Genomic DNA, 27,951 nt, shown 5'->3' on the forward strand with positions numbered 1-27,951 from the left:
TGCTTTTTTCCTTTCTTTAGTTCATATATTTCTTTACAGTGTTCAAACAAGACATTACTATGTTTTTGTTGTTGCATGTAATCATTCATGTGATGAAGTGATCGTAGTGCAGTTTTTGCATTTGATTAATAAATTGATTACCTCATTTGCATATCAATTTTCTGTAATTACCGTAGGCTATATATCAAAACTGAATGCACCAATTTCATCATAGTGAAGGTTCAATTAGTTATGCTGCAAGTTTGGTGACTGTGACATATTGAATAAGAATAGCTTATCTGCATATTTAATAAATTTCTGTAATTAGGCCATTTATTTTGACCAGAACTCTGGAATTCATTGATCAATTTAGGTTTGCTTATGCTGAAAGTTTGATAAGCATGACATATTAATTGATTGCCCTCTTGCACATTTTAATTATTCCTTTATTTAGGCTTTACCTAATGCTGTGATATTTGACTTTATTTCCAATACCAATCCTGTTCACATTTCTCAGCTTCGTTTACTATGGGTGACATTTTAAAGTGAAGCTTCTACGTAAAATGTTCCTTGTACTTGACTACAATTTTTCTTGGTAAATCATAAACTCGACTTTTGTAACACCCAAACTGAGTTCGCATGTCTTGGATTAGATGGCCATAGTTTACAAATTGTTGTTGAGTCACCACTCTCCTTGTGTTTCCGGTATAATTTTCCTAGCCATCTCACAATTTAAAACTTGTTAAAAACATGTGACACTTCTACTATTTCTCTCCTGAAAACTTGTTTCTTATACTAGACCACAACTTTCATTCCCTAAATCATCCTAACATCTCCATCGCTACCACTTCCGGAGATAAGTAAAAATCATTACAGAATGGCTGCCCAGCGACCATGTTTCCAGTAAATGATTTTTCGATGAGCAATACATGTCAGTACAGGAAAATTTTGCAGCCATCAGGCGTTGAGAATTGCAGCTCCTGTAAAGAGGAAGTGTCTTAACAAATAACAGTGGTATATACTTTACCTGTTTGGTTGGACACTGTAGCTCAATCAATGATGCCGTACTTGCACAGTCCACCAAATTAAAATAAAATAAATATGGTTTATCTCTGAAAATGAACAGAAAAACATGCAAACAAAGAATCTCAATATTTGATATACATTATGACGTGCATGTATATGGAAATGGTCATTGGTCACTATAAATATTGAATGAGCACTAGAAGACTTAGAAACAGGAATGACTTCTTGAAAAATTTTTTATATGAAATAAATAAATATGTATCAGTTACAGTGTTTTTGAACTTGGCTGCAAAGATACAAACTCAAAATTATTATGGTATTGCCTCCTGTTGAAGTGTGACTCAGAACTTGTTCCAGCAGTAGGTTAGTATAAAAAACTTGACTAAAAACAAAAGTCCAACAAAAACAAACACTGGTGGCGCTAGATAGCAACTCTGATCCTCTCACACTGGGATATAACAGTGCCACTTATACTCTTTCTACAACACTTGCACTTGCCACAGCTCAAAAAATTACTGTCAGTGAAGTGTTCAGTTTATACCATGGAAAGGAATAGATGAACATGCAAGGCCCACGACAATTTTTTCACATTAGAGCTGAAATTGCATGTAATGTACACATATCAATATACATATCAGTGAAATCCATATGAAAATTAATAAAACATTTATGAAGGACTTATAATGATATCAAACTGCACTGTCTTAATACCTACCTACTCTGAGGAGGCAGTCATTTAATCAGTCATTCAATGAATCAATAACATCATACATTACACAATCTGCAGTTCAAATGTGGTACATGTATATGAATTACATATCAATATTTCACAACAAAAAATATAATACTGATAGACTTACTTAACTTGGGTGTCGTACCCACAGATCTGCCCCCTTGAATCAGTCGGATAGATTAACTTATTTGGATTACCATTTAACCAGGCTGTCATAAAATTAAAAGATGTCTTTAAATGGTACAGTCATAGTCAGCTGTCATTATCATTGTTATTCATACAATCACCCCTAAAATGACTGAAACAATAGTACATAGTAATTTCAGAGTGCTGTGGATGACAAATGCTCCAAGAATTAGTATATTCTTTCATTTCTTATCTTTGGAGTAAAACTTCATTCACTTTCATCACCTACATCGGCTCTAAAGTTCACTGAGCTACATCTTCCCACGCCTACCATAAGAAGATTACTTAATTAATTACATCGCATCAAAACAGCCCATTTTGAGGGATGTAGATTCTTAATCAGGCTTTGTAAAGAAAATTCTTTGTTTGCCGTCCTTGGATTTTTGAAAAACCTACCAACGAGCCAGGGAAAAAAACACAGACAAAAAAGTGTATTAACATAAGCTCAGCTTTTATTTGGTTTCTTTTGGAGAATTAATATTTTTGTCTTGTAATAGTGTTTAAAATGTGTTTGTTTTCTTAATTTTCTTTGGAAACCTACCAGCATGCACACAGCAAACAAAGAATTTTATTCAAAGCTCCTTATGGAGTTAAAAAATAATTTTTTTTATTTTGTGGTGATATTCACAACATCCATAATTATTATTTAATAGAAGTTGACGAGTGCATATGGTCAATTTTAAATACAAGAATTTCAATCAAAATATCAAATACCATAGTACACATAGATTAGGAAATAGACACTAAACGAAGAACTCAATAAATTTCAAGAGTGAAAGAAAAGTTCACTTACCAAAGTAGCCAACTACAAACATACCAGCAATAAATACAATAAATATAATACAACATAGTATGTCTGTGCAACTCCTGTGTAAGAAAATAGAAAGTTTCATTTGAACTTAACAATACGTTCAAGATGATGTCAAAAGGGACTTTATGTAAGGTAGAATGCGTCTCGGGGACAGATATTTGGACACTCAAACCTTTACATTGTAGTTGTGGTCTTGCAAGGGTTCATTTTGAAGCTCATGAACTTAAGTTTTCACTGGCTTAGTTTTGTGATCAGGAATTTAATTTTTCTCCATAGATTAAAGGTATTCGGTCACCTGATTTTTAATAGCCAATCACAGATTTTACACTGGTGGCTGCTTTTTAAAAAGGGCACCCCCACAAGACCAACAACGGCATACTTAGTAGCGTAGTCTGCAATGAACTTTGACATCAAATATGGAGGACTGACAGCTACAGGTGTTACTGGGTAGTACGCTAAGCCCCACCCACTTGCCATATATGGAATATGCAAATATGCAAATTTTTTATTTCAAGTGACAATAAATACTGGGTAATTTGTTTTTATTGTACAAAATTTTGCACTGTGACCCCAATTTTATTCTTGATTTTGAAAGGGAATGGTTTAGTTTCCTTGAGGAAAGTTTGGGCAAAAGTTTAAGTCTTTCAATTTTGAGGAACGAACTAACCCCGCCTGTAGTTAATACTAATATTTCAGACCAATATTAAGGTATAAAACTGGGGAAATCCTTCTAAAAATTTGTGGAAACTGTCAGCAACGAACTTCATGCCATCACTACTGCTTCTATGTGCCTGTAAATGGTTAAACGGAAACGGTGGTTGGAACTGTGCCTTGTGTGACTTTCTTGTTTACAAACAATGTATTTTGTGTACGATATCAAGATGCACCTCATCATCTAAGCTGCAACATTTAAATTATACAATGTAGATTATGACAGACATGTTTTAACTTTCATCTGACACCATTGTATCTTGGATATTGGTCGGATGGGTCGTATGGGTCCCATACGGCCTTTGAGCGCAGTTCTGAGGGCTGTATCCCTTTAAGGCACGGGTCCCTTTTCAATTTGAGGGCTTTAATGACAGAGATGAACTTCATAGGATATAAAATTTACATATGTTATCACAAATTTGATGGCTGGTGCATTTTGTATGGTGTGTATTGTCATAACATGGTGGTAAGTGACAATTCGGGCAATATTAAAACTAATGAAATGGATGATATGCTTGATAAGTGCTCTAAAAGAACAAGTTTCATGGAGTTATTTTTTGTCTTCAACTCAAGCATAGCAACAATCTCCATTAATTTATTTTTATCTTTTTTATTGTAATTATTGTATATTCAGAAAGTAATAAAAGGTTTTATTCATTAATGCTTAGAGGTTATTTTTTTACTTTTTGTTCATTTATTTATTTGTTTACAATAGAAATACTCATGAAAATGACCTGAGATGTCAACTACAATTATCATGTTTTGAAGTGTTCATTACACACTTACCTGTTTTTCAACGGCCCATTGAAGGTAGGATCATATTTCTGCGGTTCTCCTACAAAGAGATCAGAGACATCAACGATAACATCAAATTCCATCACGACTGAAACGATGCTGCTGGTCGCAAACAGTGATGGATAACTGGTGACCATGACAATAAATGATTGCTATGGTTACACTTATCTGCTGCCATGGTTACCACTGAATGATAATGTATAACCATATTGCATGATCATTAGACAGCTCATTGCAGTATTGCTTGCAGCGTTTCATACTATACAATTACGAAAAGTTCACATAACCAAATTAATTATAACTTAATATCTGCAAGTTGTATGTATGACAGATGATACTCTCATAAATTAAAAAGCTACTACGTGATGTGCATCGCACATTTTTCAAACATTATTTCACATAATTTCATTTATCAATTCACACATTTCATATCTGTTTAAAATGGGAGCTACCAAATTAAATTGCCAACTAAGTTACGCCATAATATATCCCATACATCATATCCCTGTGTTTTGACTCTTGGCACTACCATTACGCAGGCCTTGGGTGGGATTATATTTTATCATAAATAATTGAACATTGCTCCAGATTAATCATGTTACCTAGTAGCATATACTCTTTGCAGATTTCTTGGCGGCACCAAGTAAATTTTGCTTTAGTACCACAGCACAAATTGATTCCTCACGGAATTTACATGTCCAATTTCAATGCGGTACAGTCTAATACATATAGAGAGTTACATGGTCGGAGTTAAGTTTGTAAATTGTTTAAACTTCGTAAGGGCTGAGGACATTATGATCAGTTCATAAATCTAAATGCCTGGTTTAAAATCTTGACAACAACTATATTTTACAGCACAATTTAAAGGCCAAGGTCTCAATCCCAGGGATCAAGTTTGTTCTAGTCTGTAAGAGGATTATGGAGGTGACATATAGCTTTTTTATTTCTATTGAAATTGTACTCTAGTAAATTTAAAGTCCCACAAGCTGTAACTCTTGAAATTTGTTGACCTAAAAAAGGCTTTCTGTTTTCTCTGGTTTTCTTTAAATTCTACAAATTTAAAGGATATAGTCTATTACTACTGAAAAATTGGACGAGTAAATTTAAATTTCAACCATTATTTTGATTTTACGCCATTTTTAAAAATTGGTAATATTACAAAGAAAACAAAGCATATGATGTCCCACGGGAAAACATTCAGCACTATGCATTACATTGGACTACTCTGTTGTTTCTGTCAAGATTCTGATGCATATAAGCTTGACATACAGTGTTTTTACTTTATTTGCATGGAGCCGCCATTTTACGTTTGGGCAAACATTTATTATTTATCTTGTTCAAAATTGCACATGCAGTCAAAGTGGGCAGTTTATTACACTTGTATAAAAATCCCTCAATGAGTACATTCCCACTAACTTGTTTTAGTTGGGAAGTAAAATCACAAAAATAAAGCTAAAAGATACAGCTTGTGGGGCTTTAAGTAAATAAGTAATTTGCAAGACAATCTGATGCCTGACACAGGCCTTTGACATAGGCAACTGTTTGCTAAGAACAGTTGAAGTGTCAAAGTATTACACTTGAAAGCAAAAACATAGGAATTAAATCCTTCATTATTTCATTGGTAAATATATATATATAATGTGTGTGTGTGCACAGTCTGTTTTTAAATAGTTTACATTTTAAGATAATTCAAATTAGAAGGTAGTGTTTTTCAAACAAAACAGAAAGCTGGAAATTACGTGAGCATACAGGGATTAGAACCATAATAAACTCTTTAAATTTTACTAATAGTCACGCCAGCGGCTTACTGACTACGCATGCGCTTATTCATAATATACTATGCGAGTAACCGGAAGTGTACCCTTCTTTCATGGGCGCCGCCATGTTTTTTTTTGAGTACTCGTAAATAAACAAAAACGAAACAAATTACCATTATATAACATGCCTTTTATAAAATATACCTCTTTTATTAGCCAGTAAATGTTATTATGCACCTTGTCGCTGATACAAAATATCGTTAATATAGATAAAGGGAGAAAAACTGTCGTGCATATGAACGGGGGCATACGCAAAGAATGCTGGGATTGAATTATAGAAGAGCGCCACCTGTGTCAATAATTAGATTCAAAAATTGCCAGTTTTTAGACGGAACGCTATAGTTTTCAGCTTGCAAGTGGAAGGTGGGCAGTGCGGTTACCATTGCAATGATAATGATTGCATAATACGTCCCTTGTTTATCGCAATAGGCTGTTATCATTGTAAAAGTTGCCAATTTTGTCCAAAATTTTTACACGCTACAGAAAATCTATACCTGCCCTGCTGCAGGGTTTGACGTCGTGTACGTACGTGAACTGCTTTCATCAGAGGGAAACTAGGCATACCGGTAGTTGTCATATAAACGTTTATGAAGTAACAATTACAGTTTATCATGAATCAATACAAATAACATTGCCAATCTTTAATAACCCCTGGCGCGACACCAAGGGCTGAGCCCTATATAATATTATTCTTAAAGTGCCAGTTTCTGTCATGGGTTATGTGCACATGACCTTGGAATAGAACTCACCCACATTATGAGACATAAAGTATGAGTTTGACTATTGAACAGTTGAATGTCCATTCGGACCGAACAACGATTATCAAAGGGGTTGCAATATAAGAGGAGCATTCGGGGAAAATAAATGTTGTTGACATTGAAATACACTGGTCTGTTATTTTTCTTGAGTTGTACTGGTTCTTTGATCTAGTATGGTGATGTAATAGAAAGAAGGCATATCTCACTGTGAGAGAAAATATTCACAATCGTCTTATATTGTACTTTGAAAGGAATGTCGTCTAGTCGCTTGCCAAACTATCAAAAGAAACAAACAGCTCATTGTCTGTGCAAGTGATCTTTGACTTATTTTATTCCAGTACGTGTTGTCCGTTTGTGCTGGTATCTTGGGACAGCTGAATTGTGTAGACATAGTGATCAATAAGATCGCTGTGACTTGCAACAATGCCAGCAATCACGCTTTGTTGACAGTTTTATACCTGTGCAATTCACTGATGTGGTCGTTCACTGCAGTTTGAGTCATCCATGCTGTCAAACAGATTTTAAATTAACTTTTTTTATTCAACTTTGCCTTTCTTGAAAGTTCAGTGATTTTTTTTGTATTTGTTTACAACAATTGTCAGACTCTGTTGGGTCCTTTAAATGGGACTTGGCTCCCATTGGCTTCCTTGAAACACGCCTCACAATAAAAAAGTAATATTGAATCAGAGAAGAAATGTGACTTTAAAGCCACTTAATTTTCTAAAGAACGTGACCCGTAACGCAGTTTAATTCACAAACAGAATCTATTATATGTTATGATAAAAAAATAGTCACTGTTAACTTGCATAATATAAATTACCTCATCAAGAACAAACACTGGGTCTATTTTAATTATTCCCTGAAAACCTTGAAGTGATTAAGAAATAAATATCAATATTTTTTACTGTTGGTAAAGATAAATGTTCCTACCAATGCAAAATGTTGGAGAAGGGGATGATATATATATATATATATATATATATGTGTGTGTGTGTGTGTGTGTGTGTGTGTGTGTGTGTGTGTGTGTGTGTGCAGCTGGTATTTTTTGAAGATTGCCAGATGCAAGAAACTTGAGTAACAGCTCAGATATTAATGTTACTTTGTACTAGAAGTAATTTGTGTTGTTATTTATGATATGCTTTTAATGTTGAGCACTTTAATTTCCTAAGAGGGCTATAGCTGTATACTTTGATATACAATAGATGTGTATGTATGTATGTATGTATGTATGTATGTATGTATGTATGTATGTATGTATGTATGTATATCTTTGTGAGCGTATATGTGTGCATTATATTTGATGTTATGTTATCACTGACAACTGAATTGCAGTCTGTCTCAGAGTTTGACAACAATTCATTTGTCAGCAATGACATTGTATAATTTTCTCAAAGCACTGATTGTGTTTCAACATAATTTAGGAAATGAATAAGAACAATAAACTTGATTCCTCAGTAATTAAAAAAAGTAAGAAAGTTACAGCTGTTGCGCAGCCTTAAAGTTTACATATTTGTATCTATGTATAATTGTTTACTTGAGGCAGGTATGAAACCCACACCAATTTAAAAATGCACGATTTTTTGAAAATGTGCCAATTCCATTCAATATGTTGAATTGCAAGGATAGAATTTTTATGATCCATTGCAGAACCATAGACGGCCTGTTTGAATTGTAATGTTCAGTATTTAAATACTTCTTCCAGGTACGGAGACTATCGCAAAACAGAAATGAAATTTGAGATCAGGATTCACCATACGGTTTTATGACGTTACTGAAACCCCTCTATTTAATTCTGTTTTCCTCGTGACACCTGGCGTACCAAATTCCACTAACTATTGACAGTGCGCAAGTAATATTGCATTGCAGACATTGCCCTCTGCTGACATTTTTTAAATGTCACAATATTAGAATTACATCACAACTTATGTAAATTCATTCTGCAGGAACACAACCTTTCCATTTTAAATCAAATATGCTCCATGAAAAAACTATTTGAAAATTTTACTCCTGCTTAGCAAGTTGAAATTTTAAATATTTTCTTTCATAATAAAGAATATAAATCAGGCCATGCGGTGGAAAATTTTGGATTTGTGATGCAAATGACCCAAAATTTCACCTTTCTTTGAAATTGCTCTGATGGGTTTGCGAATACTCAATAGACTTGTAATATAATGTAGTAGAGTACCAAATATACATGAAATATACATTTCTTTTATTTAAAGATTGGGAACACTGGTGGTTTAGCATTTTTTTCACCCAGTGGATAAATTTCCATTCTCTCCAAATGTGACTTCACCAATTTACATCATGGAGAACCCTGATTGAAAATTAGATTCGATGGTAAAATTTCCCTGATAGTACTGCCCTATAAAAAACCACTAAATTAAGTTTCACCTGTCTGCTTGATCAGGACAACACCACATTTACTGACTCAGAATTTGCTCATTCATGAACAAACAAAATAATACTTTCTCTTCAGAAAACCCATTGAAATGATTCAGATCTTGTTTTTGAACCAGAAAAACAAACAGCACCTAAGTGTTCAAACTGCACGACATCTATGATATGTATAAAACACTCTGTTACAATAGTATTAGTGGTACATATGTACCCAGAAAATAAACATTTTCCTATGGACAACTCACCAATGTGTTGACAGGATTTCATGACTGAAAATAGAAGTTTGTTAGCAGGGCCGGGTGCACTCAGCCTTAAAAATTCTGAATTTTCGAAAAAGTAAGCCCGTGAAAGTATTTCTTTTTCCAAGAGCTTTAAAATGAGCCCCCACAACTGGTAGATCAGAAACAAATTGTAGAAATTTGAGAGTCCCATTATCTGTCCCAAAGGTGCGTTCGACCTTAAATCAGTGAAAATTCAATACAATGGATTCTAAACCTCATGAAATTTAAAATGTTGATTAAAAAGTCATTTTGACATTCAATATCTCAGATCAAACAGTACATGGACAAGACACTTTAACTGAAAGTAAAGATTTCAGCACAATTATACTGTAGGTATACATATGCTTCTGAAAATGGCAAATTAAAATCTTTTTTTTTTTGTAAAGATAAATGTTCCTACCAATTCAAAATGTTGGAGAAGGGGATGAGCTGAAAATTGTATACAGAATTGATGATTCACAGAAATCTGTGTTCAGTAAAAGTGTCTTGTTGGGAAGAAAGGTATTGGCCAAATTAACAATCACTATAGTCATTGTCGCTATACAATCAATAAAATCATTTCATATACTTGAAAGCTGAGTTGCCCATAGAAATGACGAGAGCACGCATTTGGTAAAGACAGCTTCTGTCACGCAGTGCCAGTTTGAATTTGCCATTACTGTACTAATTTATAGCATTATACATTCCAAGGCCGAATGAAAATCGTTAATGTGTATTACCGTATGCCACTTATACTAGTACTCATAGGTTCATTCCCTCTCTCTCTCTCTCTCTCTCTCTCTCTCTCTCTCTCTCTCTCTGTCTGTCTCTCTCTATGTCTCTGTCTCTCTACGTGTCTCTCTCTCTCTCTCTCTCTCTCTCTCTCTCTCTCTCTCTCTCTCTCTCTCTCTTGTGATGATCATCGGTGACACTTTTTTATTTCACCTTTCTTATGTGCTGACAAGATCTAAATCCCAATATTTATTGTATAAATATTAAAACAAGGTAAGAATGTTTACATATAGTAGTAATTTTGATATGCAGAAAGTTGAGAATATATGACAACCGTGCACATGCTCAGTAATACACTTGCTTCCATATAATTACATTTCACATTTTCTGCTGTGTCGTGCACAATATTTTTTAACATGCTTCCATATTTTCAAGAGAATGTGCAAAGCTGACATTTGTCTAGATCAGAGTGCATGCGGATAAGAAACACTTTTTGCCATGAGTTCTTTGACAATCACTGTGACAATACTGGGCTGTAATTTTCCACAGCAGCTGTCACACACGTGCTGCATGTATCTGGAGTCTCTAAGACTGCTGACAAAAGTCCTAATTCACCACTGAATATTGTGTTAAATTCTATTCTGTTAGGCTCGATTCATCTGTGATTTGCCATGATTATCAGGTGGGTCTAAAATATTGCAATCTTTGTTGGTAGACTAATATGAACAGTAAAATTATGCCAGTATACCTATATGTAGATGAATTATACATTTTGTATTTTAGCATTAAAATTTGCCAAGTTTTTGACTGGTATATATGTATATATATATAATTATTAAATCTCTTTCTGTGATTACAAGCGGAGGAATATCTTTGGTAATACACTGATGAAGAGCCAGAATTTCCTGATTATAATTGGCTGCAGTACAAAATCCAATGTTTACTTCAACAGCATATGAACTACAGTCTAGATGATGTTGACAGAAGGGAAATGACACACTCGATGAAAGCATTCGTTTCTATGGTTTCCATGATGCAAATCAACATAGTGACCTCAATAAGCCTATACAGCTGTTTCAGGTGAGATTCTATAGTCTCACGATATATTGAGGTCACAGAGGATTGTTAAACACATAATTTATTAGACGTGCTTGAAAACAGATGAGAGAGTCTATAATAGACTACTTACGAAAAAAACATTATTCATTTTCACTTATGTATAGGTAGCCAATAGTGTTTTACAAATCATAATTACCATTTTATACATATGTCTGTCTATTGCTCTCTCTCTCTCTCTCTCTCTCCCTCTCTTGATCTACCTACCAAATATATATATATATATATATATATATATATATATATTACCCACCAAATATATATATATATATATATATATTTAAAATGTTGTTCTTTCTGTTGTTGTAGTGTTGTTGAACCTTTAATGTATTTATATATCAAGACCCACTGAAAAGGGGATATGATTTCAACAAAGGGTTTACTTTACTTAGTACATGTCGCTGAATATCCATAAAATCATATGGCTCACATGTGGAGTGGTGTATAAATTCGGATAAATTTGTCTTAAGGCTGTTCCAGATTTCTTTCTCTGTATAATGGACATGCAAATATTAATGGCTTTATACAGACACAACTTGTTGCACACAGAAACTAAACAAATAAGTCATGACTTTTTTGGTTGTCACACTTTCCATTTCATCTGTATGAGCATAGCTAGATTCATGTCTAGATCCGGGAAGTCTACTAATCTATGGCACTTATGTTGAAAATGTGAAGAGGCTTAACTCTTTTCACATCAGCTAAATAATCAACTCTTTACTTTCAAAAAGAACTGGGGGGAAAAAATCCCAGCAAATATGGCAAATTCCGATAATATGATCACGTTTTCTTTTACAAAAGATGCAATAAACTGTCCTTTGTCAAAGTGGTTTTTCCTCACGAAAAAGTAAGACCAACAGAATAGAGAGAGTTTAATTTTTCAGATCTCTAGACTGTTAACACATTAACATTCCTTTGAATCACAGAGTACCAGGCATCATGGAGAAAAATGAGTGATGTTTTGGTTTCTGGGAAGTTCTTATCAATTAAGATTAAAGAGTAATACCTGGAAAAATTTTTGGTATTTTTTGTTAAACAGATATAAATTTTTTCAACAACTTTGCAACTTTAGTATACACCTCAAAAGTGAAAAACTTAAACTTTTGTCCATTCCTATGTTAACTCTATCGAAAAAAATAAAATTTTCAATATTTCAAAAAACTAAGACAGTAAAAAGGTTTCTTTCTCCAAGAGCATTAAAATGAACCTAACAAAGGGTAGCTTGAAAGAGAAAGTTTGTGAGTCTGAAGATATTTTCATAAGGTGCATTGTCTACCTTAATACTAAGTCACTTCAAATCTGTGTCATGAGGGGAAACTAATAAGTATTGTTTCCAACAAAATTTTACCATGTAATGAAACAAGAAAAACAAGATCTTAACATCACAGAAAACTCTGCAGTATTGAAGTACATGCTACAAATTAATTTAGTCGCCTTTTTAATGAATACATCAGGCCTGTTATAATGAAAAGACATACATGGATGTGCAAATGTGCATGACAGGAGCATGCACAATCAATCATTGTCAACTTTAGAGCTAATCTCATTATGGTATGAGTGCATCTTTTGTAAAATTAATGTCTCTGAATGAAAAAGACAAGAATCAGTTGATTTATTGATAACCCAAAGGCATTGGTAGTATTTAAACACTGAAACAACTTTGTCATTCAGCAAATTTACAAAATGGGCTGTTCACACTTGATGTCATTGTTCTCTCATCAATATGCAAAAAATAAATATTAGTCCGCTTTTTTAGATTACGCTTTTGAAAATTACGCATACATGAACAATGGAAATACATCTTATTATGTGACTGCCAGTGAAACAATGAATACTGAAAGATATATTCATGACTCAGAGTACAAGCTGCAAAAACAGCCACGCATGCAACATTGATAAAATTTGTCTGCATTTTAAGCTGCAGTATCCGATGTCGGGTGCTTGCAGCTATATTTAGTAACAAACCTGTAACCGAGAACAGCGTTATTTTAATGAACAATGATACTGTTGTCAAATAAAATCTTACTGTACTGTTTGAATTTTATTTGAATTTTAATTTACGATTTCAATTTTACAAGTTACAACTCATACTAACAGTGGAATCTCCCCATAACATTTTTTTTAATGGAAGTTCCAGCATGGACCCCCCCACTCCGAAAAAAAAAAAAAAAACCAAAACAAAAAAACAAAAAAACTTGAGGAAGACAAAAGTTGCTCAATCTTTACTGAGTGCAACCTTCAACCATTCTCATATCAAATCAAGAATGAAAATCGGGGATTACATTGCAGAGTTTGGTGCTAGAGAAACAAATTATCTAACATTTACCAATATTTTAAAATTTGAAATGGCTGCCATCCCTGTGTTAACTCTATGGGAAAAAATTAAATTTTCAATTTTTAAAAAAATGAGAATATTTAGATGGTGGAAATTTCGCTCACTCAAAGAGCTTTAAAATGCACCCCAAAAAGTGGTAGAACAGAAAAGAATTGTAAAATATTGAGAGTCCAAATATCTGTCCCCTTTCTACCGTCACTAATACTCTTTTATAATCTGTCCCTGAAGGACTAGGTAAATAAATAAAACTGCCATATTATAGATAAATAAAAACATTATCGGTCTCTTGGCAAAGAGTAACATAGATCTGATGCTACTGTCACAGTTTTGTCCTTATCAAGTTTCATTTCATTGTTTTGGTAAAGCCTTGTGTACAACATAATATCAAAAAGAAACTTAAAAGAAGAATTCGCAATTAGCATCTATAGTAGTTGACAGCTGATAGAATTGAACAGAAGTTACACTCTTGTTGCTGAGAAGATTGCAGTTAAAACATCTATTCATAAGGGGAAATACATGCCTTTACTCTGTGATTTTTACCAAACATACACAGTCTTTATTATGGAACTGGAATATAAATACCAGTCTATTCATAAGGGGAAATACATGCCTTTACTCTGTGATTTTTACCAAACATACACAGTCTTTATTATGGAACTGGAATATACATCACTTGGAAATCTTGTGACAAATTTTAACTACATATACAACTACCATAGTGTGTGTTGTGGAGCTGGGCAAGTTTGATCTTATCTGTTATTAAAAAATTTAGCTATATGTATTTTTTAAATGATTACTGTCGACATATCACAGTCAGAAATCTTGGTACAAATTTTCTGAACCCCTCTGCCTGTCTTTTTCATCTCTAAGACCTGTGTGTGAGGTATGTGGTGGTCTTCGCATCTCCATAACAATGTCAAGGCCATTTCATCATGTGTGTAAGACTAACTACACAGATCAATCAAAAAAAACAACTTAGAGAGTCACGACACAAGACACAGGCAGTCAAATCAAGCCCTAGGGCTATATTTCATGAAATGCAATTGCGCTCAGTACAAAGGGTCATAGCTTTATGGGTCTACAGTGGTTAGAGTCCATGGCAACGCAAAACAGATGTAAACAGTTTATACAGTCGCAATGACTCCACTTTTTAACAGGATGCATGACTCAAGGCTTTGCTGGATATCAATAAATGCAATCACCTTGTTGTTGACTGTTTTCATATCAAGAAATTATCAACAGATCTTTTCTTTTGTTGCCTGAAAATCTAAAAACTAAAAAATGATCAAGTCTTGCATGTTTTGTATTTCTCTCTGTTATAGAGTATATACCTGTCATAAATTATACCTGCCGATAAATCAACATTAAGCTAAAATATTGTTGATCATATAAGATATTGTTGTCCAATAAAATCTGGTTGCACTGTTTGGCAATATAGGAATTTACTGCCTGGCCCTGCCTGGCTAAGGTAAATTTTTGGCCAGACAGGTAAAATTTTAAACAAAACATTACTGCAAGTGCATGCCTGATAAATATGTAGGTATATGGAACTATTTGCTGATTTTGGCTTTCGAAATTATCTGGGCAGGTGCTATTTGCAGGCAGCTTTTCTAAATAATTTGTAAGGTGTATGTCAAGTTGTCTGATTGTTATTTTCTGTGAATTTCCTACACTGTGTATGGTCTCGGATGAGGAGTTTGCTAAAGGAGTTGCAAGTTCATGCAAATTTTTGAAATATATTGAATGGAAACTGTGTGTCATGGAACTGGCTGTCATACATTTGAAGATATTCTGCTAAGGTAGAACGTGCCTCGGGGATGGATATTTAGACATTCAAACTTGTAAAATTCTTTTGTGATCTACCACTTGTGGGGATTCATTCTAAATCTCTTGGTGTAAGAAAACTTTCAATTATCTTAATTTTTCGAAAATCCTAAATTTTAATTTTCTGCATAGAGTTAACACAGAGACCATTTTGAATTTCAAATTTCAGTAAATCTTGAGTAATTTGTTTCTCTACTACCAAAATTCGCAGGGTGACCCCTAATTTTATTCTTGATTTTAAGACAATGGTTAAACGTTGCCTTTAGGAAAGTTTGAGCAAAAGTTTAAGTCTTTCCCTTTCAAGGCGCATACTAGCTTAAAGGGACAAAGTCAGCCATTTTTCATGAATTTTGTTCAATGCGAGATACAATTTATAACGCTTGACATGTTGAAAGTTACTGAATGAATGGGTGACCATGCACATATTCGACCCTGGTTTTAGACAAATTAAATGAACGAAAATGAATTAATAGTCATTACCATTAATTAAAATTTGTGATGGTTTCATGTATCGTGTCTAAAACCGGGGTCGAATATATGCATGGTCACCCATTCATTCAGTATCTTTCAACATGTCAAACAATATAAATAGTATCTCGTATCAAAGAAAATTCATGAAAAAATGGCCGACTTTGTCCCAAAGTAATGTTTGCAGCACATGTCTGAGATTCTGACTAACAGCAATGACCTAGCAAAATATACAAAATTGGCAAAAAATACCGTTAGACAGGGATCTTTCCCTTTGTAATTTTTTTTATCTCCATTTCCCTGTGAACAGGTCCACCATATAAAACACTTGGGTTCAGGCCAAACCACTGGGATGGAAGGGAATATGTACAACAAAATACACACTTTGAGAATTGAGTAGGTTTTAGCCAAGCCTATTTCACAGTCAATGGTTCATCCCACCTACAGTATTTCCATTACAATAGGCTCGTATAGTGCATGTCTGTCAGTTACAGGACAGACCACATTCCACATTTTTTTAAAGATTCAACACCAGTATAAACTGTTACAAGAATATCATGTAAATAACATGCTCAGAAACATCAAGACAATTTTAATTTACGAAATATATACTTGCAAAAAAATTAAGAACTTAGAAAATTGAAAATCGTTTTTTGTGGGAAGTAATGGCACCAAGCACTCCTTACCAATGCTTTTCACAAGTGGCGTGTGAACATTTTTCTGCAAGGAACTTTAAAAAATAATTCACTTCTCTAATTGGTATATTCACTTCTGTCTTTCCCATTCTAATAGTCAAGTTACAACAGTAGCGACTGACTCATATACACAACCTGAATAGGCAGCTGGGAGGAGAAGACTTCACACTTGACTTGCGAAATACAGAATTCAAAGATTCAGTTGCCTTCTGCCTTATAGTCATCGGTACATAATACATTTTTTTTTGTAAATATGTGCTGTGTACAATGCATTTTGGAGGCAGAACTTCTGATCTAACAATTTATACAATCATTTGATGGTTACAGCTGGTATGGATTGACTTTGCGACCCGAAGAGGAAATTTTTTCAACGCCCTTTTTTTAGTAACTAAAAACGCAAGTTTCTTTTGTCATAGAACTAATATGGCGGCCATTTTGAATTTCGATTTGCGATCAATGAAGTAATTTTTATCCAAATTTTGCATGATAACCCTAATAATTTTTTTCTTGATTGTAGGACAGAAAAAAATAAATTTCGCATCAATTTTTAGCATGCATATCACGTGAAAAATTTCATTACACGTAAGCATCATTTTTAGCCTGCGTAATTTTTTTGAGCCTTGTCGTCCAGACTACTTGTCTTGAGAGCACTTCCCGGGGAGCACTTGTTGAATAAAACTAAATGTAGGCCTAATATATCCAGCGATATTTTTGCAATCACTATAAATTTTACAATGTCGTCACTTGTACGACTTCTGCCTTGCCAAATATCAGCTATCACTTACGAGCTATTAAAGTCACGGTGCTTCGATGCAGTGTTCGATGTTAGACATAAACAGGTGGCAAATTCCAAGGTATCGGTTTGTCATCCCCGTGCAACAGGGACACGGTAGGCGGGCAGAACTCACTGTGACGATGACGTACGGCATATGCGGAAACAATAATTTCACACCAAAACGCAGTTTTCAAGGAAATGTGATCCTATGGCTAATAAAAGCTCTCTCTACCCCTCCGAAGCTGCATACCACAAACATCAACCATACAAATAACGCTTCACTACAAAAGTGAAAATATTGGGCAAGCGTGAATTTCCTATTTCACCAAGCCTATACCAGAAAAAATATGAATTTGAACAATACCAGAAATTAAATTTTATAATTTATAATGACACGCTGCGAGCCCGATCAAAATGCCATGGCATGAATAGTAAGTTTAATAGTCCGACACACTTTATCCCTTTAACCTGAACCAGTTGTAGAGTTAGGATCTATGTCGGCTGCTGTCAACTTTAAAATACGGAGGTGAGACTGAAATTCGACCCGACCAATGAACTGCAATTACAAAACAACGTCTTTTGAAAGCCATCAAAAACACAAACTGCTGGCGTCGTTTTTCTGCCTTCCACTAGCCCCATGAAACCCCGGTCAGTCAGTCACGGTCTCTAGACCGTGGTGTCAAAAAACTACAGTTACTGTATCTGATTTGGCACGTGTAAGCCTATACTCCGTGGCGTCGGAAATTGGAAAGTTAAAAAACAAAAAAACAAAAACAAAACAAAAACAAACAAAATAGGACACCAGAATATTTGGAAACAACGAAAAATAATAGTCGGAAATGGCGTTGGTAAGTTGGCTTGCAAATGTGAAAATTAACGCAATGGTGCGTCAGAGAATTCCGCAACCCTTTCAAGACATTTCTACAAAATTATAACTAGCGAGAGTAGAACTAGAGATGGACGACAAATTCCAACAAGTGTCAGTGTTTATTCAACGAAATTTAATTTGCTGATCTAAGTGAAAATATCAACATATTTGAAAAAAAAAAACTGCGATTATAATACGCCTTAATTTCACACAATATAGGCTATCCAGTGTTGTCAGTACACCATGGCAAAAACGAAAGTCGCTCGCGTATGGATGGTTTTACAGAGACTGAGTGTATGCTCAGTGAAGGAACTTTGAGTCGAGAGAACAACCACCACCGTCAACGCAAGCCTGTTTCTCCGCCAACCTGTATTTTCTCGCATTTTAATCTTGACCCCGTGTTTTCGTATCACAGTCTTCTCAGCACTCAAGGATATTCACACAAGACCGTGCACGACAAAGGAGTCGAACAGTGTACAAGGTCATTGGGTAGGTTTAACAACCGCGTCAGCCAAATGAAAAGAGCCGAATTGTAACCAATGTACACACACACTCAAAGAGTCCAGCTAAACCACGTCGTTCGCTTACAACACTCCAATACTTACCGTACTTATTTTTGTCCTTCTCTGAGTCACCACCTGAGCTCGGCGCAACCTTATTTGAAGAACCTGGCCTACTCATTCTGTCGAAATATCCACAAAAATCGCGCTACAATTCTTTCCACCCGCGAGTATATCCTTGTGTTGTACACACTGAGTGAGAGCGGGTACGCTATATAATACATCCGGTATTCACAGTAGCCGTATGCAAATTTTTACTTTCCCAGCATGCTCTCTGAGATGTTGTACCAGGTACTATAAACTTTCGATTCTTTCTGTGAATCAATCACCAACTATCCACGCGTGATCGATGTCGTATGACCAGACTACCAGTGCAACAAAGCTTAACATGACCCGCCAAAACTTTGACAGCGTAGCCAAGTACTAACGTCGCCAATTTGCTGTTTACGACCTTTCGTAAAACAAACACCGCCATTTGCGTTTTCCAGAGTGACGTTTGATTTATTGTCTTGTTGAAGTGCTATACTCGTACTGTACACAAAAGTAGCTACAGGGCGAACTATGATATCAATTTTCTACATAGTGTCAGATCCCTCGTCGTCACATATCTTTTCGCCTTGTATATGTCTTTTTCTGGGTTGAAATTTGTTTAAGCAAAATAAGACGACTGTAATATCTCAACACGATGAGTTTCACGGGGAGGGGGGTACTCCCATAGAAAAGGCATAAGGGTATGGGTATGTGCCGCCCGAATGGGTCACATTAAAACCTTCACATCTAACAGAATAAAGGTGAAAATTCCAAAATCTGTCAAAGAAATCCCTAATGATGCGTCATATTTTTTGAATAAACATGGGTAGATGTTTTAAACTCGGGCGGCAAACCCCATATGAAAATATCAAGAGTACCCCCCCCCCCCCTTTCTCCCACCGATGAGTTTTGAGTTTGTGCGTACAGCAAGCGCGTCTCACTGCAGCCGAATGTTCCAGGCCACAAAACTCACGCCTGCGGCATTCCTAACACTTTGCCAGCGTGGTACACACAGAGAAGAGCTATTTCGCTGTCGATATGTATAGATCTTTTATTTTACTGTAAACTCCATGTTTTTGGATTCACGGTCCCACCAGCAGAACCGTGTCATACCTTCCCTTCTCTCTGTGTACACCTCACTGGCAATTCCAGACACCTTTGGCGGGAGGGGTGTCCTACGGCACAGTGACAGACATAGGCCTTCCGTCACTGGTCTGTCGAGTAACCATGGCCTTTGTGACGCAGTGCCACATTCTCCCTTTTATGTGACCATGTCGTGACATGTCAAACCTTGCATAGTGACGTATACGCCATTGTCGGGCATATGACTTGCCTCAGAATTAACCCCAACTTATTATGTATAGGCGCAGGATCGACGTCGATACATTTTCTTGTAAAATCACCTTTAGGAGCTTGTCTCTGCGAATCAAGTATAAAAGTGATGGTCTTAATAAGTTCTAGCTTACTGACAAAAAATTAAGAAGCAAGAAGCAAGGTAACAAAGCTATGTAATCTGTAATACGCTATTTTTCTCAGTGGTCTTACGACATTGTCTTTGCATTTCTTTTTGCTTTCTCGGGCTTAATAACTTGCAACGCAGATTTTCTCTCTTTCCTTTGCGCCCCATGCACCATTTACAAGATAAAGATACACCAAAAATTTTTTAGCCTTTAGGGCTCATAGACCTGGTTCCCCATTGTCGAAGACTTTCTAAAAATAGCAGTCGACATTTAAAACTGCTCACTAGGTTACTTAGGGTCAATCAAATACACGATAACACCAACACAGGTAACAAAGGGTTTTAAAACGCTCAGGTGAGGATGTCATTGTGACGTAGCCCGACTGAATTGAAGGTAATTGTGACGTCACACGGTTAATCACCAGGTTGTTATGTTCTCAGCTCAGCGGATCTGGTCTCTGGTCTGTTCCTTGTACAGATCCGGGTGCAATATCACCACCTTTTTTTCCGGAAAGTACATACATGTAGTTGTAAATGTGGGCAGAATCTTTCGGGAAGGAGAGGATGAATTGTATTTGAACGGTACCGGTAACGTTTTAATGGTGTTTGCGCCAGGCACTTACCATTCCAGTGAACACGACCTTATTCACTGATCGCTCCTCAAAAAGCATGAAAATTTTACCAACTCAACTAGTCTGATTTTAAGTCTCGCCGAAAAAGAACATCCGTGTGTTGTGGTATTACTTTTCTTTTTTATGATACAAGCGTTGAATTTGTAGACTTAGAATATCAAAGAATGCTTTCGTTAAATCTTATGAAACAAACGTGTGGATTATCATGGCCTTTGCAGTAACTGACTTGAAAGTTAGGGATATTCCTTATTTACCCAAGGGCGGCTTCTAATTTGGCCGAGCGCATCTCGCGTATAGCAAATTGTAATGACAAGATGAATACATTGACAGTTTTATTGAAAGAGTAGTGAACTTTACATTAAAATGGTACAATTTTCATGGTTTTTGCTGAGCGACAAGTGAATCAGTATAACGTCAAGTGTTCACGAACGCTTGAATTGTGCGTGTACCGCAATGATTGTTGTCATCGTTTTGAACTCGTGCCCGCCCAATTACAGAATTGCATTTTCGCAACTGAATGGGCCTTTGACAGCATGTCAACTTTTGGGTCATCTTCAGTCACGTGGACCACAGAAGTCTGAAAAACATGAGGAGAAAGCTTCGAGTTCGTGAGGTGAAAAGTCGCTCCAAGGATGCTTCACTTTTGTGTTAAAGATTGTAAAGAGCATCCCTTGTACACAACAACCCTCAATAGAGTAGTACCTGCAGAGATGGTAATACTGCACGTCGCTCGATCAGACTGTCGATCAGTCAGGATAGCGGGCCAACGACCGATTAGATTACTCACGACTACGATAGCCGCGGACAATATCCTCATTTGGGGTTTCGTTGCACCAGTTCTTCTACAGAATAAGAGGCCATCCTCAAGAACAGATAAGGGAGTCGTCATTATTTATGCCCTGGGGGGTCGGAGGAATCTGAGGGGGGTCACTCAAAAAATGGAAAGCTACAAAAGTGGAAAAAAGAAAGGGGAGGCTACTCAATTTTGTTGATATGTACTGAAGCATTTAGTGAAGTTATGAATTAATACAACAATAATAGTAAAGAACGGCAATATGTATGCTTGAGATATGTATGTTCATACCTAGTATATGTACACACACACACACACACATATATATATACATACATATATATATATATATATATATATATATATATATATATATATATATATATATATATATATATATACAGGTGGTTTCAAGTAGAAACTAAAATCTCATTACACTATGTGTTTCACGTTATTGTGATCTTCAGACGAGAATGATCAGCTATTCGACGTGGCAAGCCTTTAATGTTACAGGCTAGTACTGAGTACATTTTTCAGTATTTCCTGATTAAAGATTGATATACTTGCCTGAAAATTCATGAGAAACGTCTGCTTTCTATATTCTACATTGTATAGGTTACCGATAGGGGTGTGTAAAGCAAGCTAATTCTGATTCTATAAAGTTTAAAACCAGTGGAATGCCTTGACAACAAACCCATCTTTTATTGCAGGAAAATAATAATAAATAATAAATGTGAATAAATGTATGTCTGTCGCTATTTTTACGTTTTCAAAAAATGTAATCTTCATTGAAATCAGTGAACTTGAATATAAGTTTTGAAATTCTGTCTCAGATTTCTGTTCCTTTGAGTTTTTATACGAAAAAAATCTGAAAAAAATACTCCCCAAGTGCCACCAAATAAGACCCCTTTAATCTCTATTTTTCAAAAGCTCCAACGGCAGCGTGGTCGCTTGTGGTGCTTTCACACCACATCTTCGCCCTCTTGTAAAAAAATCCTACGGAGAACACTGCATGTCATCAGAGCACTATATACAGACCTGTACATCAGCCCCTGTCACAGCAATGGAACCTCTTTCCAACACAGACCTGTACCACAGGGTTTAATCAGGGTCTGTACAGGGCCTGTCGCAGCAGCAATCCATTTTACTGTATAGATATTTAACTTTCCCAATTTCTTTTTTTTTTGGGGGGGGTCACTCAAAATTTCTGTAGCAGAGAGGGGGTTACTCAAACACGTCATGGTTGGCAGGGGGGTTACTCGAAATTTTGGAGTTTCTAAAGCAATTCCTCCGACCCCCCAGGCCGTAAATAATGACGGCTCCTTAACATCAAAGACGTTAGAATTGAGTATCGTGACTATACTTCCGTGGAAATGTCACTCAAGCCTTGTTCAATTGTTCTACACTTCGAGGCGTTCATTGTGGGTTCTACCTGGGAACTTACTATTCAGGCCCTGGGCAACCTTTTTAGTTTTCAGTCTTCTTTTATGTATACGCCCGGTGATTTCACCACGTGGGCATTTGGGACGGTAAACTGCAGAATGCAGGTTTTTATCTTGACGTTCTTGAATATCACACTATGTTTAGATGTTGCGATGGCACAGAAGGTTATTGCGAATCATTTAAAGCGGTTGCCTACATCGCTTGTTGTCCGTCCATACCCAGGGCAACCAATAAACAAACAAAAAGCCCTGAATGGCAGGAGTGTGTTGTCTCTTTGCTGTCAACGCAACCGATGGAAACATGCTCAACACAGAAGATGACGTCAACAGCGTAACTGCATTTCTGATGGTTGTAAAGGTATTGAATTTCAAGACGTGCAGAAATTTCGAGCAAAGCGTACACTCAGCGTTGTAATAATCTCTGCTTGTTCTACCCCTTCGCTTGACAGCTGGTTTTCAGTTTGGTTTTCTTTTTCTTTCCTTGTTTTTGATGTCAAAAATTTTCTCGACTCTGAAATTTTCAGAGGGTGATTGTACATGTTGAAGATAACTCGTGAACAAATGACCTTATTATGTGGAATGTTTGTTGACCGTGACCTTCAAGTTTGAATTGCGACTGTCATGCACTGCGCGCGCAACGTCACTGTCACCCACATGAGGGAGCGTTCAGTTATCACGAGCGGGGAGGGCCGGCAAAATCCAGGGTATATCCGATATTGGAATACCGGGGATGGGTGGTCAAGTTGATCAAAAGTAGCATGATTCTCCGAACGAGCGAAAAAATTCGCTGAAGTTAGTACACTATGGTCCATATGCTTGTACATGTAGACTTATTCGCGTCTTGTCTTTTCGTATTCAGATTCAGAAAACTTTATCTCATATATAGAAATTTACATATGGTTCTAATCACCAAACACACAAAATAACACAAAAGGTTATAACTTATCATAACATAGTACATAAAACAAAAAACAAAAAAAAACAACAACAACAACTACAACAACAACTACAACAACAACAAAAAGTAAAATCAGTATGAAAAACTGGACATTGCCCTAATTTGACTTGTTTAAAATTAAAAATTGAATTCTGAATAAAAATAGCTTCTTTTGGTTGTGAAACGGGTATTCAAAATTCACCTTTTCCGACAGGAATTTTTTTTTTCATTTTCACATGCAGAAATTCAGTGAATATGGCTAAAACTCTGTTGTCCCAAAGGTACAATTTAAGGTATTATGCGCCTCTAAAGTGAAAGACTCAAACTTTTGCTCAAACTTTCCTGAATGAAACTTTCAATCATTCTCTTCCCAAATCAACAATAAAACTCGGGGGTTACCATGTAAAGTTTGGAACTAGCGAAACAAATTACCCAACATTTTGCGATATATGAAATTCAAAATGGCCGCCATTCCTGTGTCAACTCTATGGCGAAAAATTAAACTTTGGATTTTCGAAAAAATAAGCCTGTGAAAGTTTTCTTTCTCAAAGAGCTTTAAAAGGAGCCCCATAAGTGGTAGATCAGAAAAGAATTGTAGAAATTTGAGAGACCGACTATCTATGCCCGAGGTGCGTTCTACCTTAAAGCAATTACATGATATTGTGTAGGCCTACTTGGGAAAGAAAAGAAAAGCTGGGAATCAGAAAGAAAGATTCGAATAATTTAGAAACCGTACAAACAATCATCAAGAAACATCAGAGTATGAGATGTTCTCTCGTGATGATGACGACGACGACGATGATGATGATGATGATGATGATAATGATGATGATGATGATGATGATGATGATGGTGATGATGATGATGATGATGATGATGTAATCAATGAAATTTACAGGAGCACGAATGTATGAAGAAATTTTTGAAGTTCCCAAAACAATACATCCATAATTCAGTACGTACTGGATTTGGAAACAAAGAGCAGGGTCTTGGAACAGGATAAACCTCCTTTGAGTCGGCTGATTTTCTTTTGCTCAATACAGAGTGTATTCCTAACCGGCTGTGGTCATTATCACCATGGCAATTGAATTTAGTTCCAGATTTTAATAGATATTACATGAGTTTATACAGACTGTTATTCCAAACTAAAAATAAAAAAATCGTTTGTTCCAAGTGCAATAACTATACTCAATACAGACCTTTGTCCGTAGGAGACAGATCTCATTGCTTTTAGGGAGACAGAAACTTTGTATATTTTTATATTTTAACACTTTATGTTGTGATATATAATGTGATTTTGGTGAAGCAAAAGGTAATTTTCCATAAATGGACAATAAAGTTATTCTATAAAGTTATCATTCTATTCTAACTAAATACTGCTCAGTGAAAAGTAAGTGTATTTTAAAGGTCCGGTAACCGCAACTTTTGGCAATTTTTTCGAGTTTTTGTTGGCTGTGTCGGATACAGAATCTGGGTCTGTTTCACCAAAACGCTTTAAAATATCCACTACACAGTTTATCAACGGAGGACTGTATATGTATGTCCCCTATCATTACAGTGTTGATAATCAAATTTAGGCACGGACTTGAATTCAGCCGTCAACAATTACAATACATGTCACGATCTGGCATGCATTTCAGCTTTTACAAACAAAATACAAGGTATGAAAATACTGTGGGAAGAATCAAGGAGTTATGGTTGATATTGATGAATAACAATATGAAAAACATCTCAAAAGTTACAGTTGGGGAGCGGCCGTTGAATTATAAAATTCTTATCATCTCCTACGGGCCATATATTATTTTGAGTGGGTGGACGTTAACTAATTTTGACAGAGGTGCAAGAAGAATTTGCCGGCACCAACCCGATCGTAATATCTGAACGCTTCCTAAATTGGTATAAGTCGGGGGCCAAATTCTCTAGCCCGTTGCCGGTCTTTTGTAACATAATTTACTGGCCATTGAACTTCGCTGGTACTGTAAGCCCTCCTGGCCCGTGTCGCCGCTTGATCGTCAACTTTTGTGTACAGCATTGTTACCTGTACGTTTAATTAGGCCTAAATTTACGACTGTGTGGCGTAACAGCTTACGTGCCTCAAAAGTGAAATACTTAAAACTTTTGCTCAAACTTTTCTCAATGAAACTTTCAACCATATTCTTACCAAATTAAGAATGAAAATGAGAGGTCACCATACAAAGTTTTGTACCAGACAAACAAATTAAATTACATTTACAAATGTTTGAAATTCAAAATGGCCGGGATCCCTATGTCAACTCTAGGGGGAATAATATTATTTTCTATTTTCGAAAAATTAAGACTGTGAGAATTTTTCTTAGTCTACAAGCTTTAAAATGAGACCCCACAAGTGGTACATCAGAAAAAATTGTAAAAATTTGAGAGTTTTAATACCTGTCCCTTGGGTACATTTTACCTTTATTCTATCGTACTTCCTTTCATGACAACACACAGAAGTGATAGCGAGAATATTTTCCTTCTGTGAGCATCCAAATTTTGAAAAGGTCAAAATTTAGACAGCGCCCTCTGTGGCAAAGTATTTCTTTCAATTTCCGTTAAACTGAGTATGTTCTGCAGCTTGTATGGTTCAACCACAGGGGACTCGTACTTGTTGTTTGTTTGTGTCTGTTTGTTTGTGTGTATGTGTTTGTGTTTGTTTATTTGTTATTTTTCATAAAATAACAGCGAAAAGCTGTTTTGTTAATATTTGTCAATAAAGAGCAGTTTATTTATTTGTTTGTTTATTTATTTATTTGTTTGTTTGTTTGTTTGTTGATACGTATTTCCGATGGTTAGGGTTAGGGTTAGGCTTAAGTTAGGGTTAGGGTTAGGGTTAGGCTTAAGTTAGGGTTAGGGTTAGGGTTAGACTTATTCACTCCCTCTATATAGATGGAGTGAAAGTCTAACCCTAACCCTTTAACGTTAAGTTAGAGGAAAAGGCGTGTACCACCTTACAGGCGTGACTTAAATCGTGCAATAGACACGAATAAAAGCTAAAGGAATTCATCAAATAAAAATTTCAATTCATGTATTAAATTGATCATACGTGCAACACAATGTACACGTCACGTTTGATTATCCACAAATAACTCGCATTAAAACCATCACGTGGAACTGTCACGTTTGTTCGATTGTGTTTGCATACATTAATACAAATGAAATCATAATTAAACCCTGATTCTTTCATAAACGACTCTTCATCCTTTAATATGTAAAACAAACATAGGTCGTTTGTCAATGTTATATACAAAATAACTATAATTAGCCCGTTTTTTGTAAATTTCTCATTTGATGTCCTTCAATAGGAGAAAACATGGCGAGACTGCTAAAGTGCACTACCTTTATCATGTAAGATATGGAGAAAGTATTGAAGGAATAAGTTGTCGCCACTAGCAGCGCAAAAGCTAGGGGAAATTGAATGTTTTTTGCGATCACAGCCAAAAACATAGGAAACAACTTGGGTATACATACATAGTATTTCAAGAGATAACTTGAACATGTGTGTTAGTTCTGGAGTAACGCTAGGGGCCGCCGATGACAAATATCCGCCAAAACGCTAAAATATCTTCGTTTAGGGGAGCTCATTTCGTTTGGGGGTCAATATTGCATGAAGATCTTTGCATCGTTTTCTAAAGTCAGGCTACTTAGCAATATTGGGAGAAGTGCAGAGCTGCAGGGCTAGGGAGTGACTAAAAGTGGTCGCAAGTGAACGGATTAACCCTTTGAGAGCCAAAGTCAATTTTTGTCACCCATATAAATTATACCTAAGTCAATTTTTGTCACCCTTATAAATT

The 27,951-nt window shown here is 35.8% G+C and overlaps 1 protein-coding gene across 1 annotated transcript in view; it reads right to left on the minus strand.

The window, feature by feature from the left end:
• LOC139114193 (choline transporter-like protein 2) overlaps positions 1-27,951 on the minus strand; it is a 37,288-nt gene that overhangs the window by 6,194 nt on the left and 3,143 nt on the right. The window contains exons 2-5 of the mRNA XM_070675770.1: positions 4,233-4,281; positions 2,718-2,791; positions 1,866-1,947; positions 1,007-1,091 (exon numbers count right to left, since the gene is read on the minus strand). Coding sequence (XP_070531871.1) covers positions 1,007-1,091; positions 1,866-1,947; positions 2,718-2,791; positions 4,233-4,281 — 290 coding nt within the window. The remainder of the gene's footprint in view (positions 1-1,006; positions 1,092-1,865; positions 1,948-2,717; positions 2,792-4,232; positions 4,282-27,951) is intronic.

The sequence above is a fragment of the Ptychodera flava genome, chromosome 16 (assembly GCF_041260155.1).
Source record: "Ptychodera flava strain L36383 chromosome 16, AS_Pfla_20210202, whole genome shotgun sequence".
Classification (NCBI taxonomy): domain Eukaryota; kingdom Metazoa; phylum Hemichordata; class Enteropneusta; family Ptychoderidae; genus Ptychodera; species Ptychodera flava.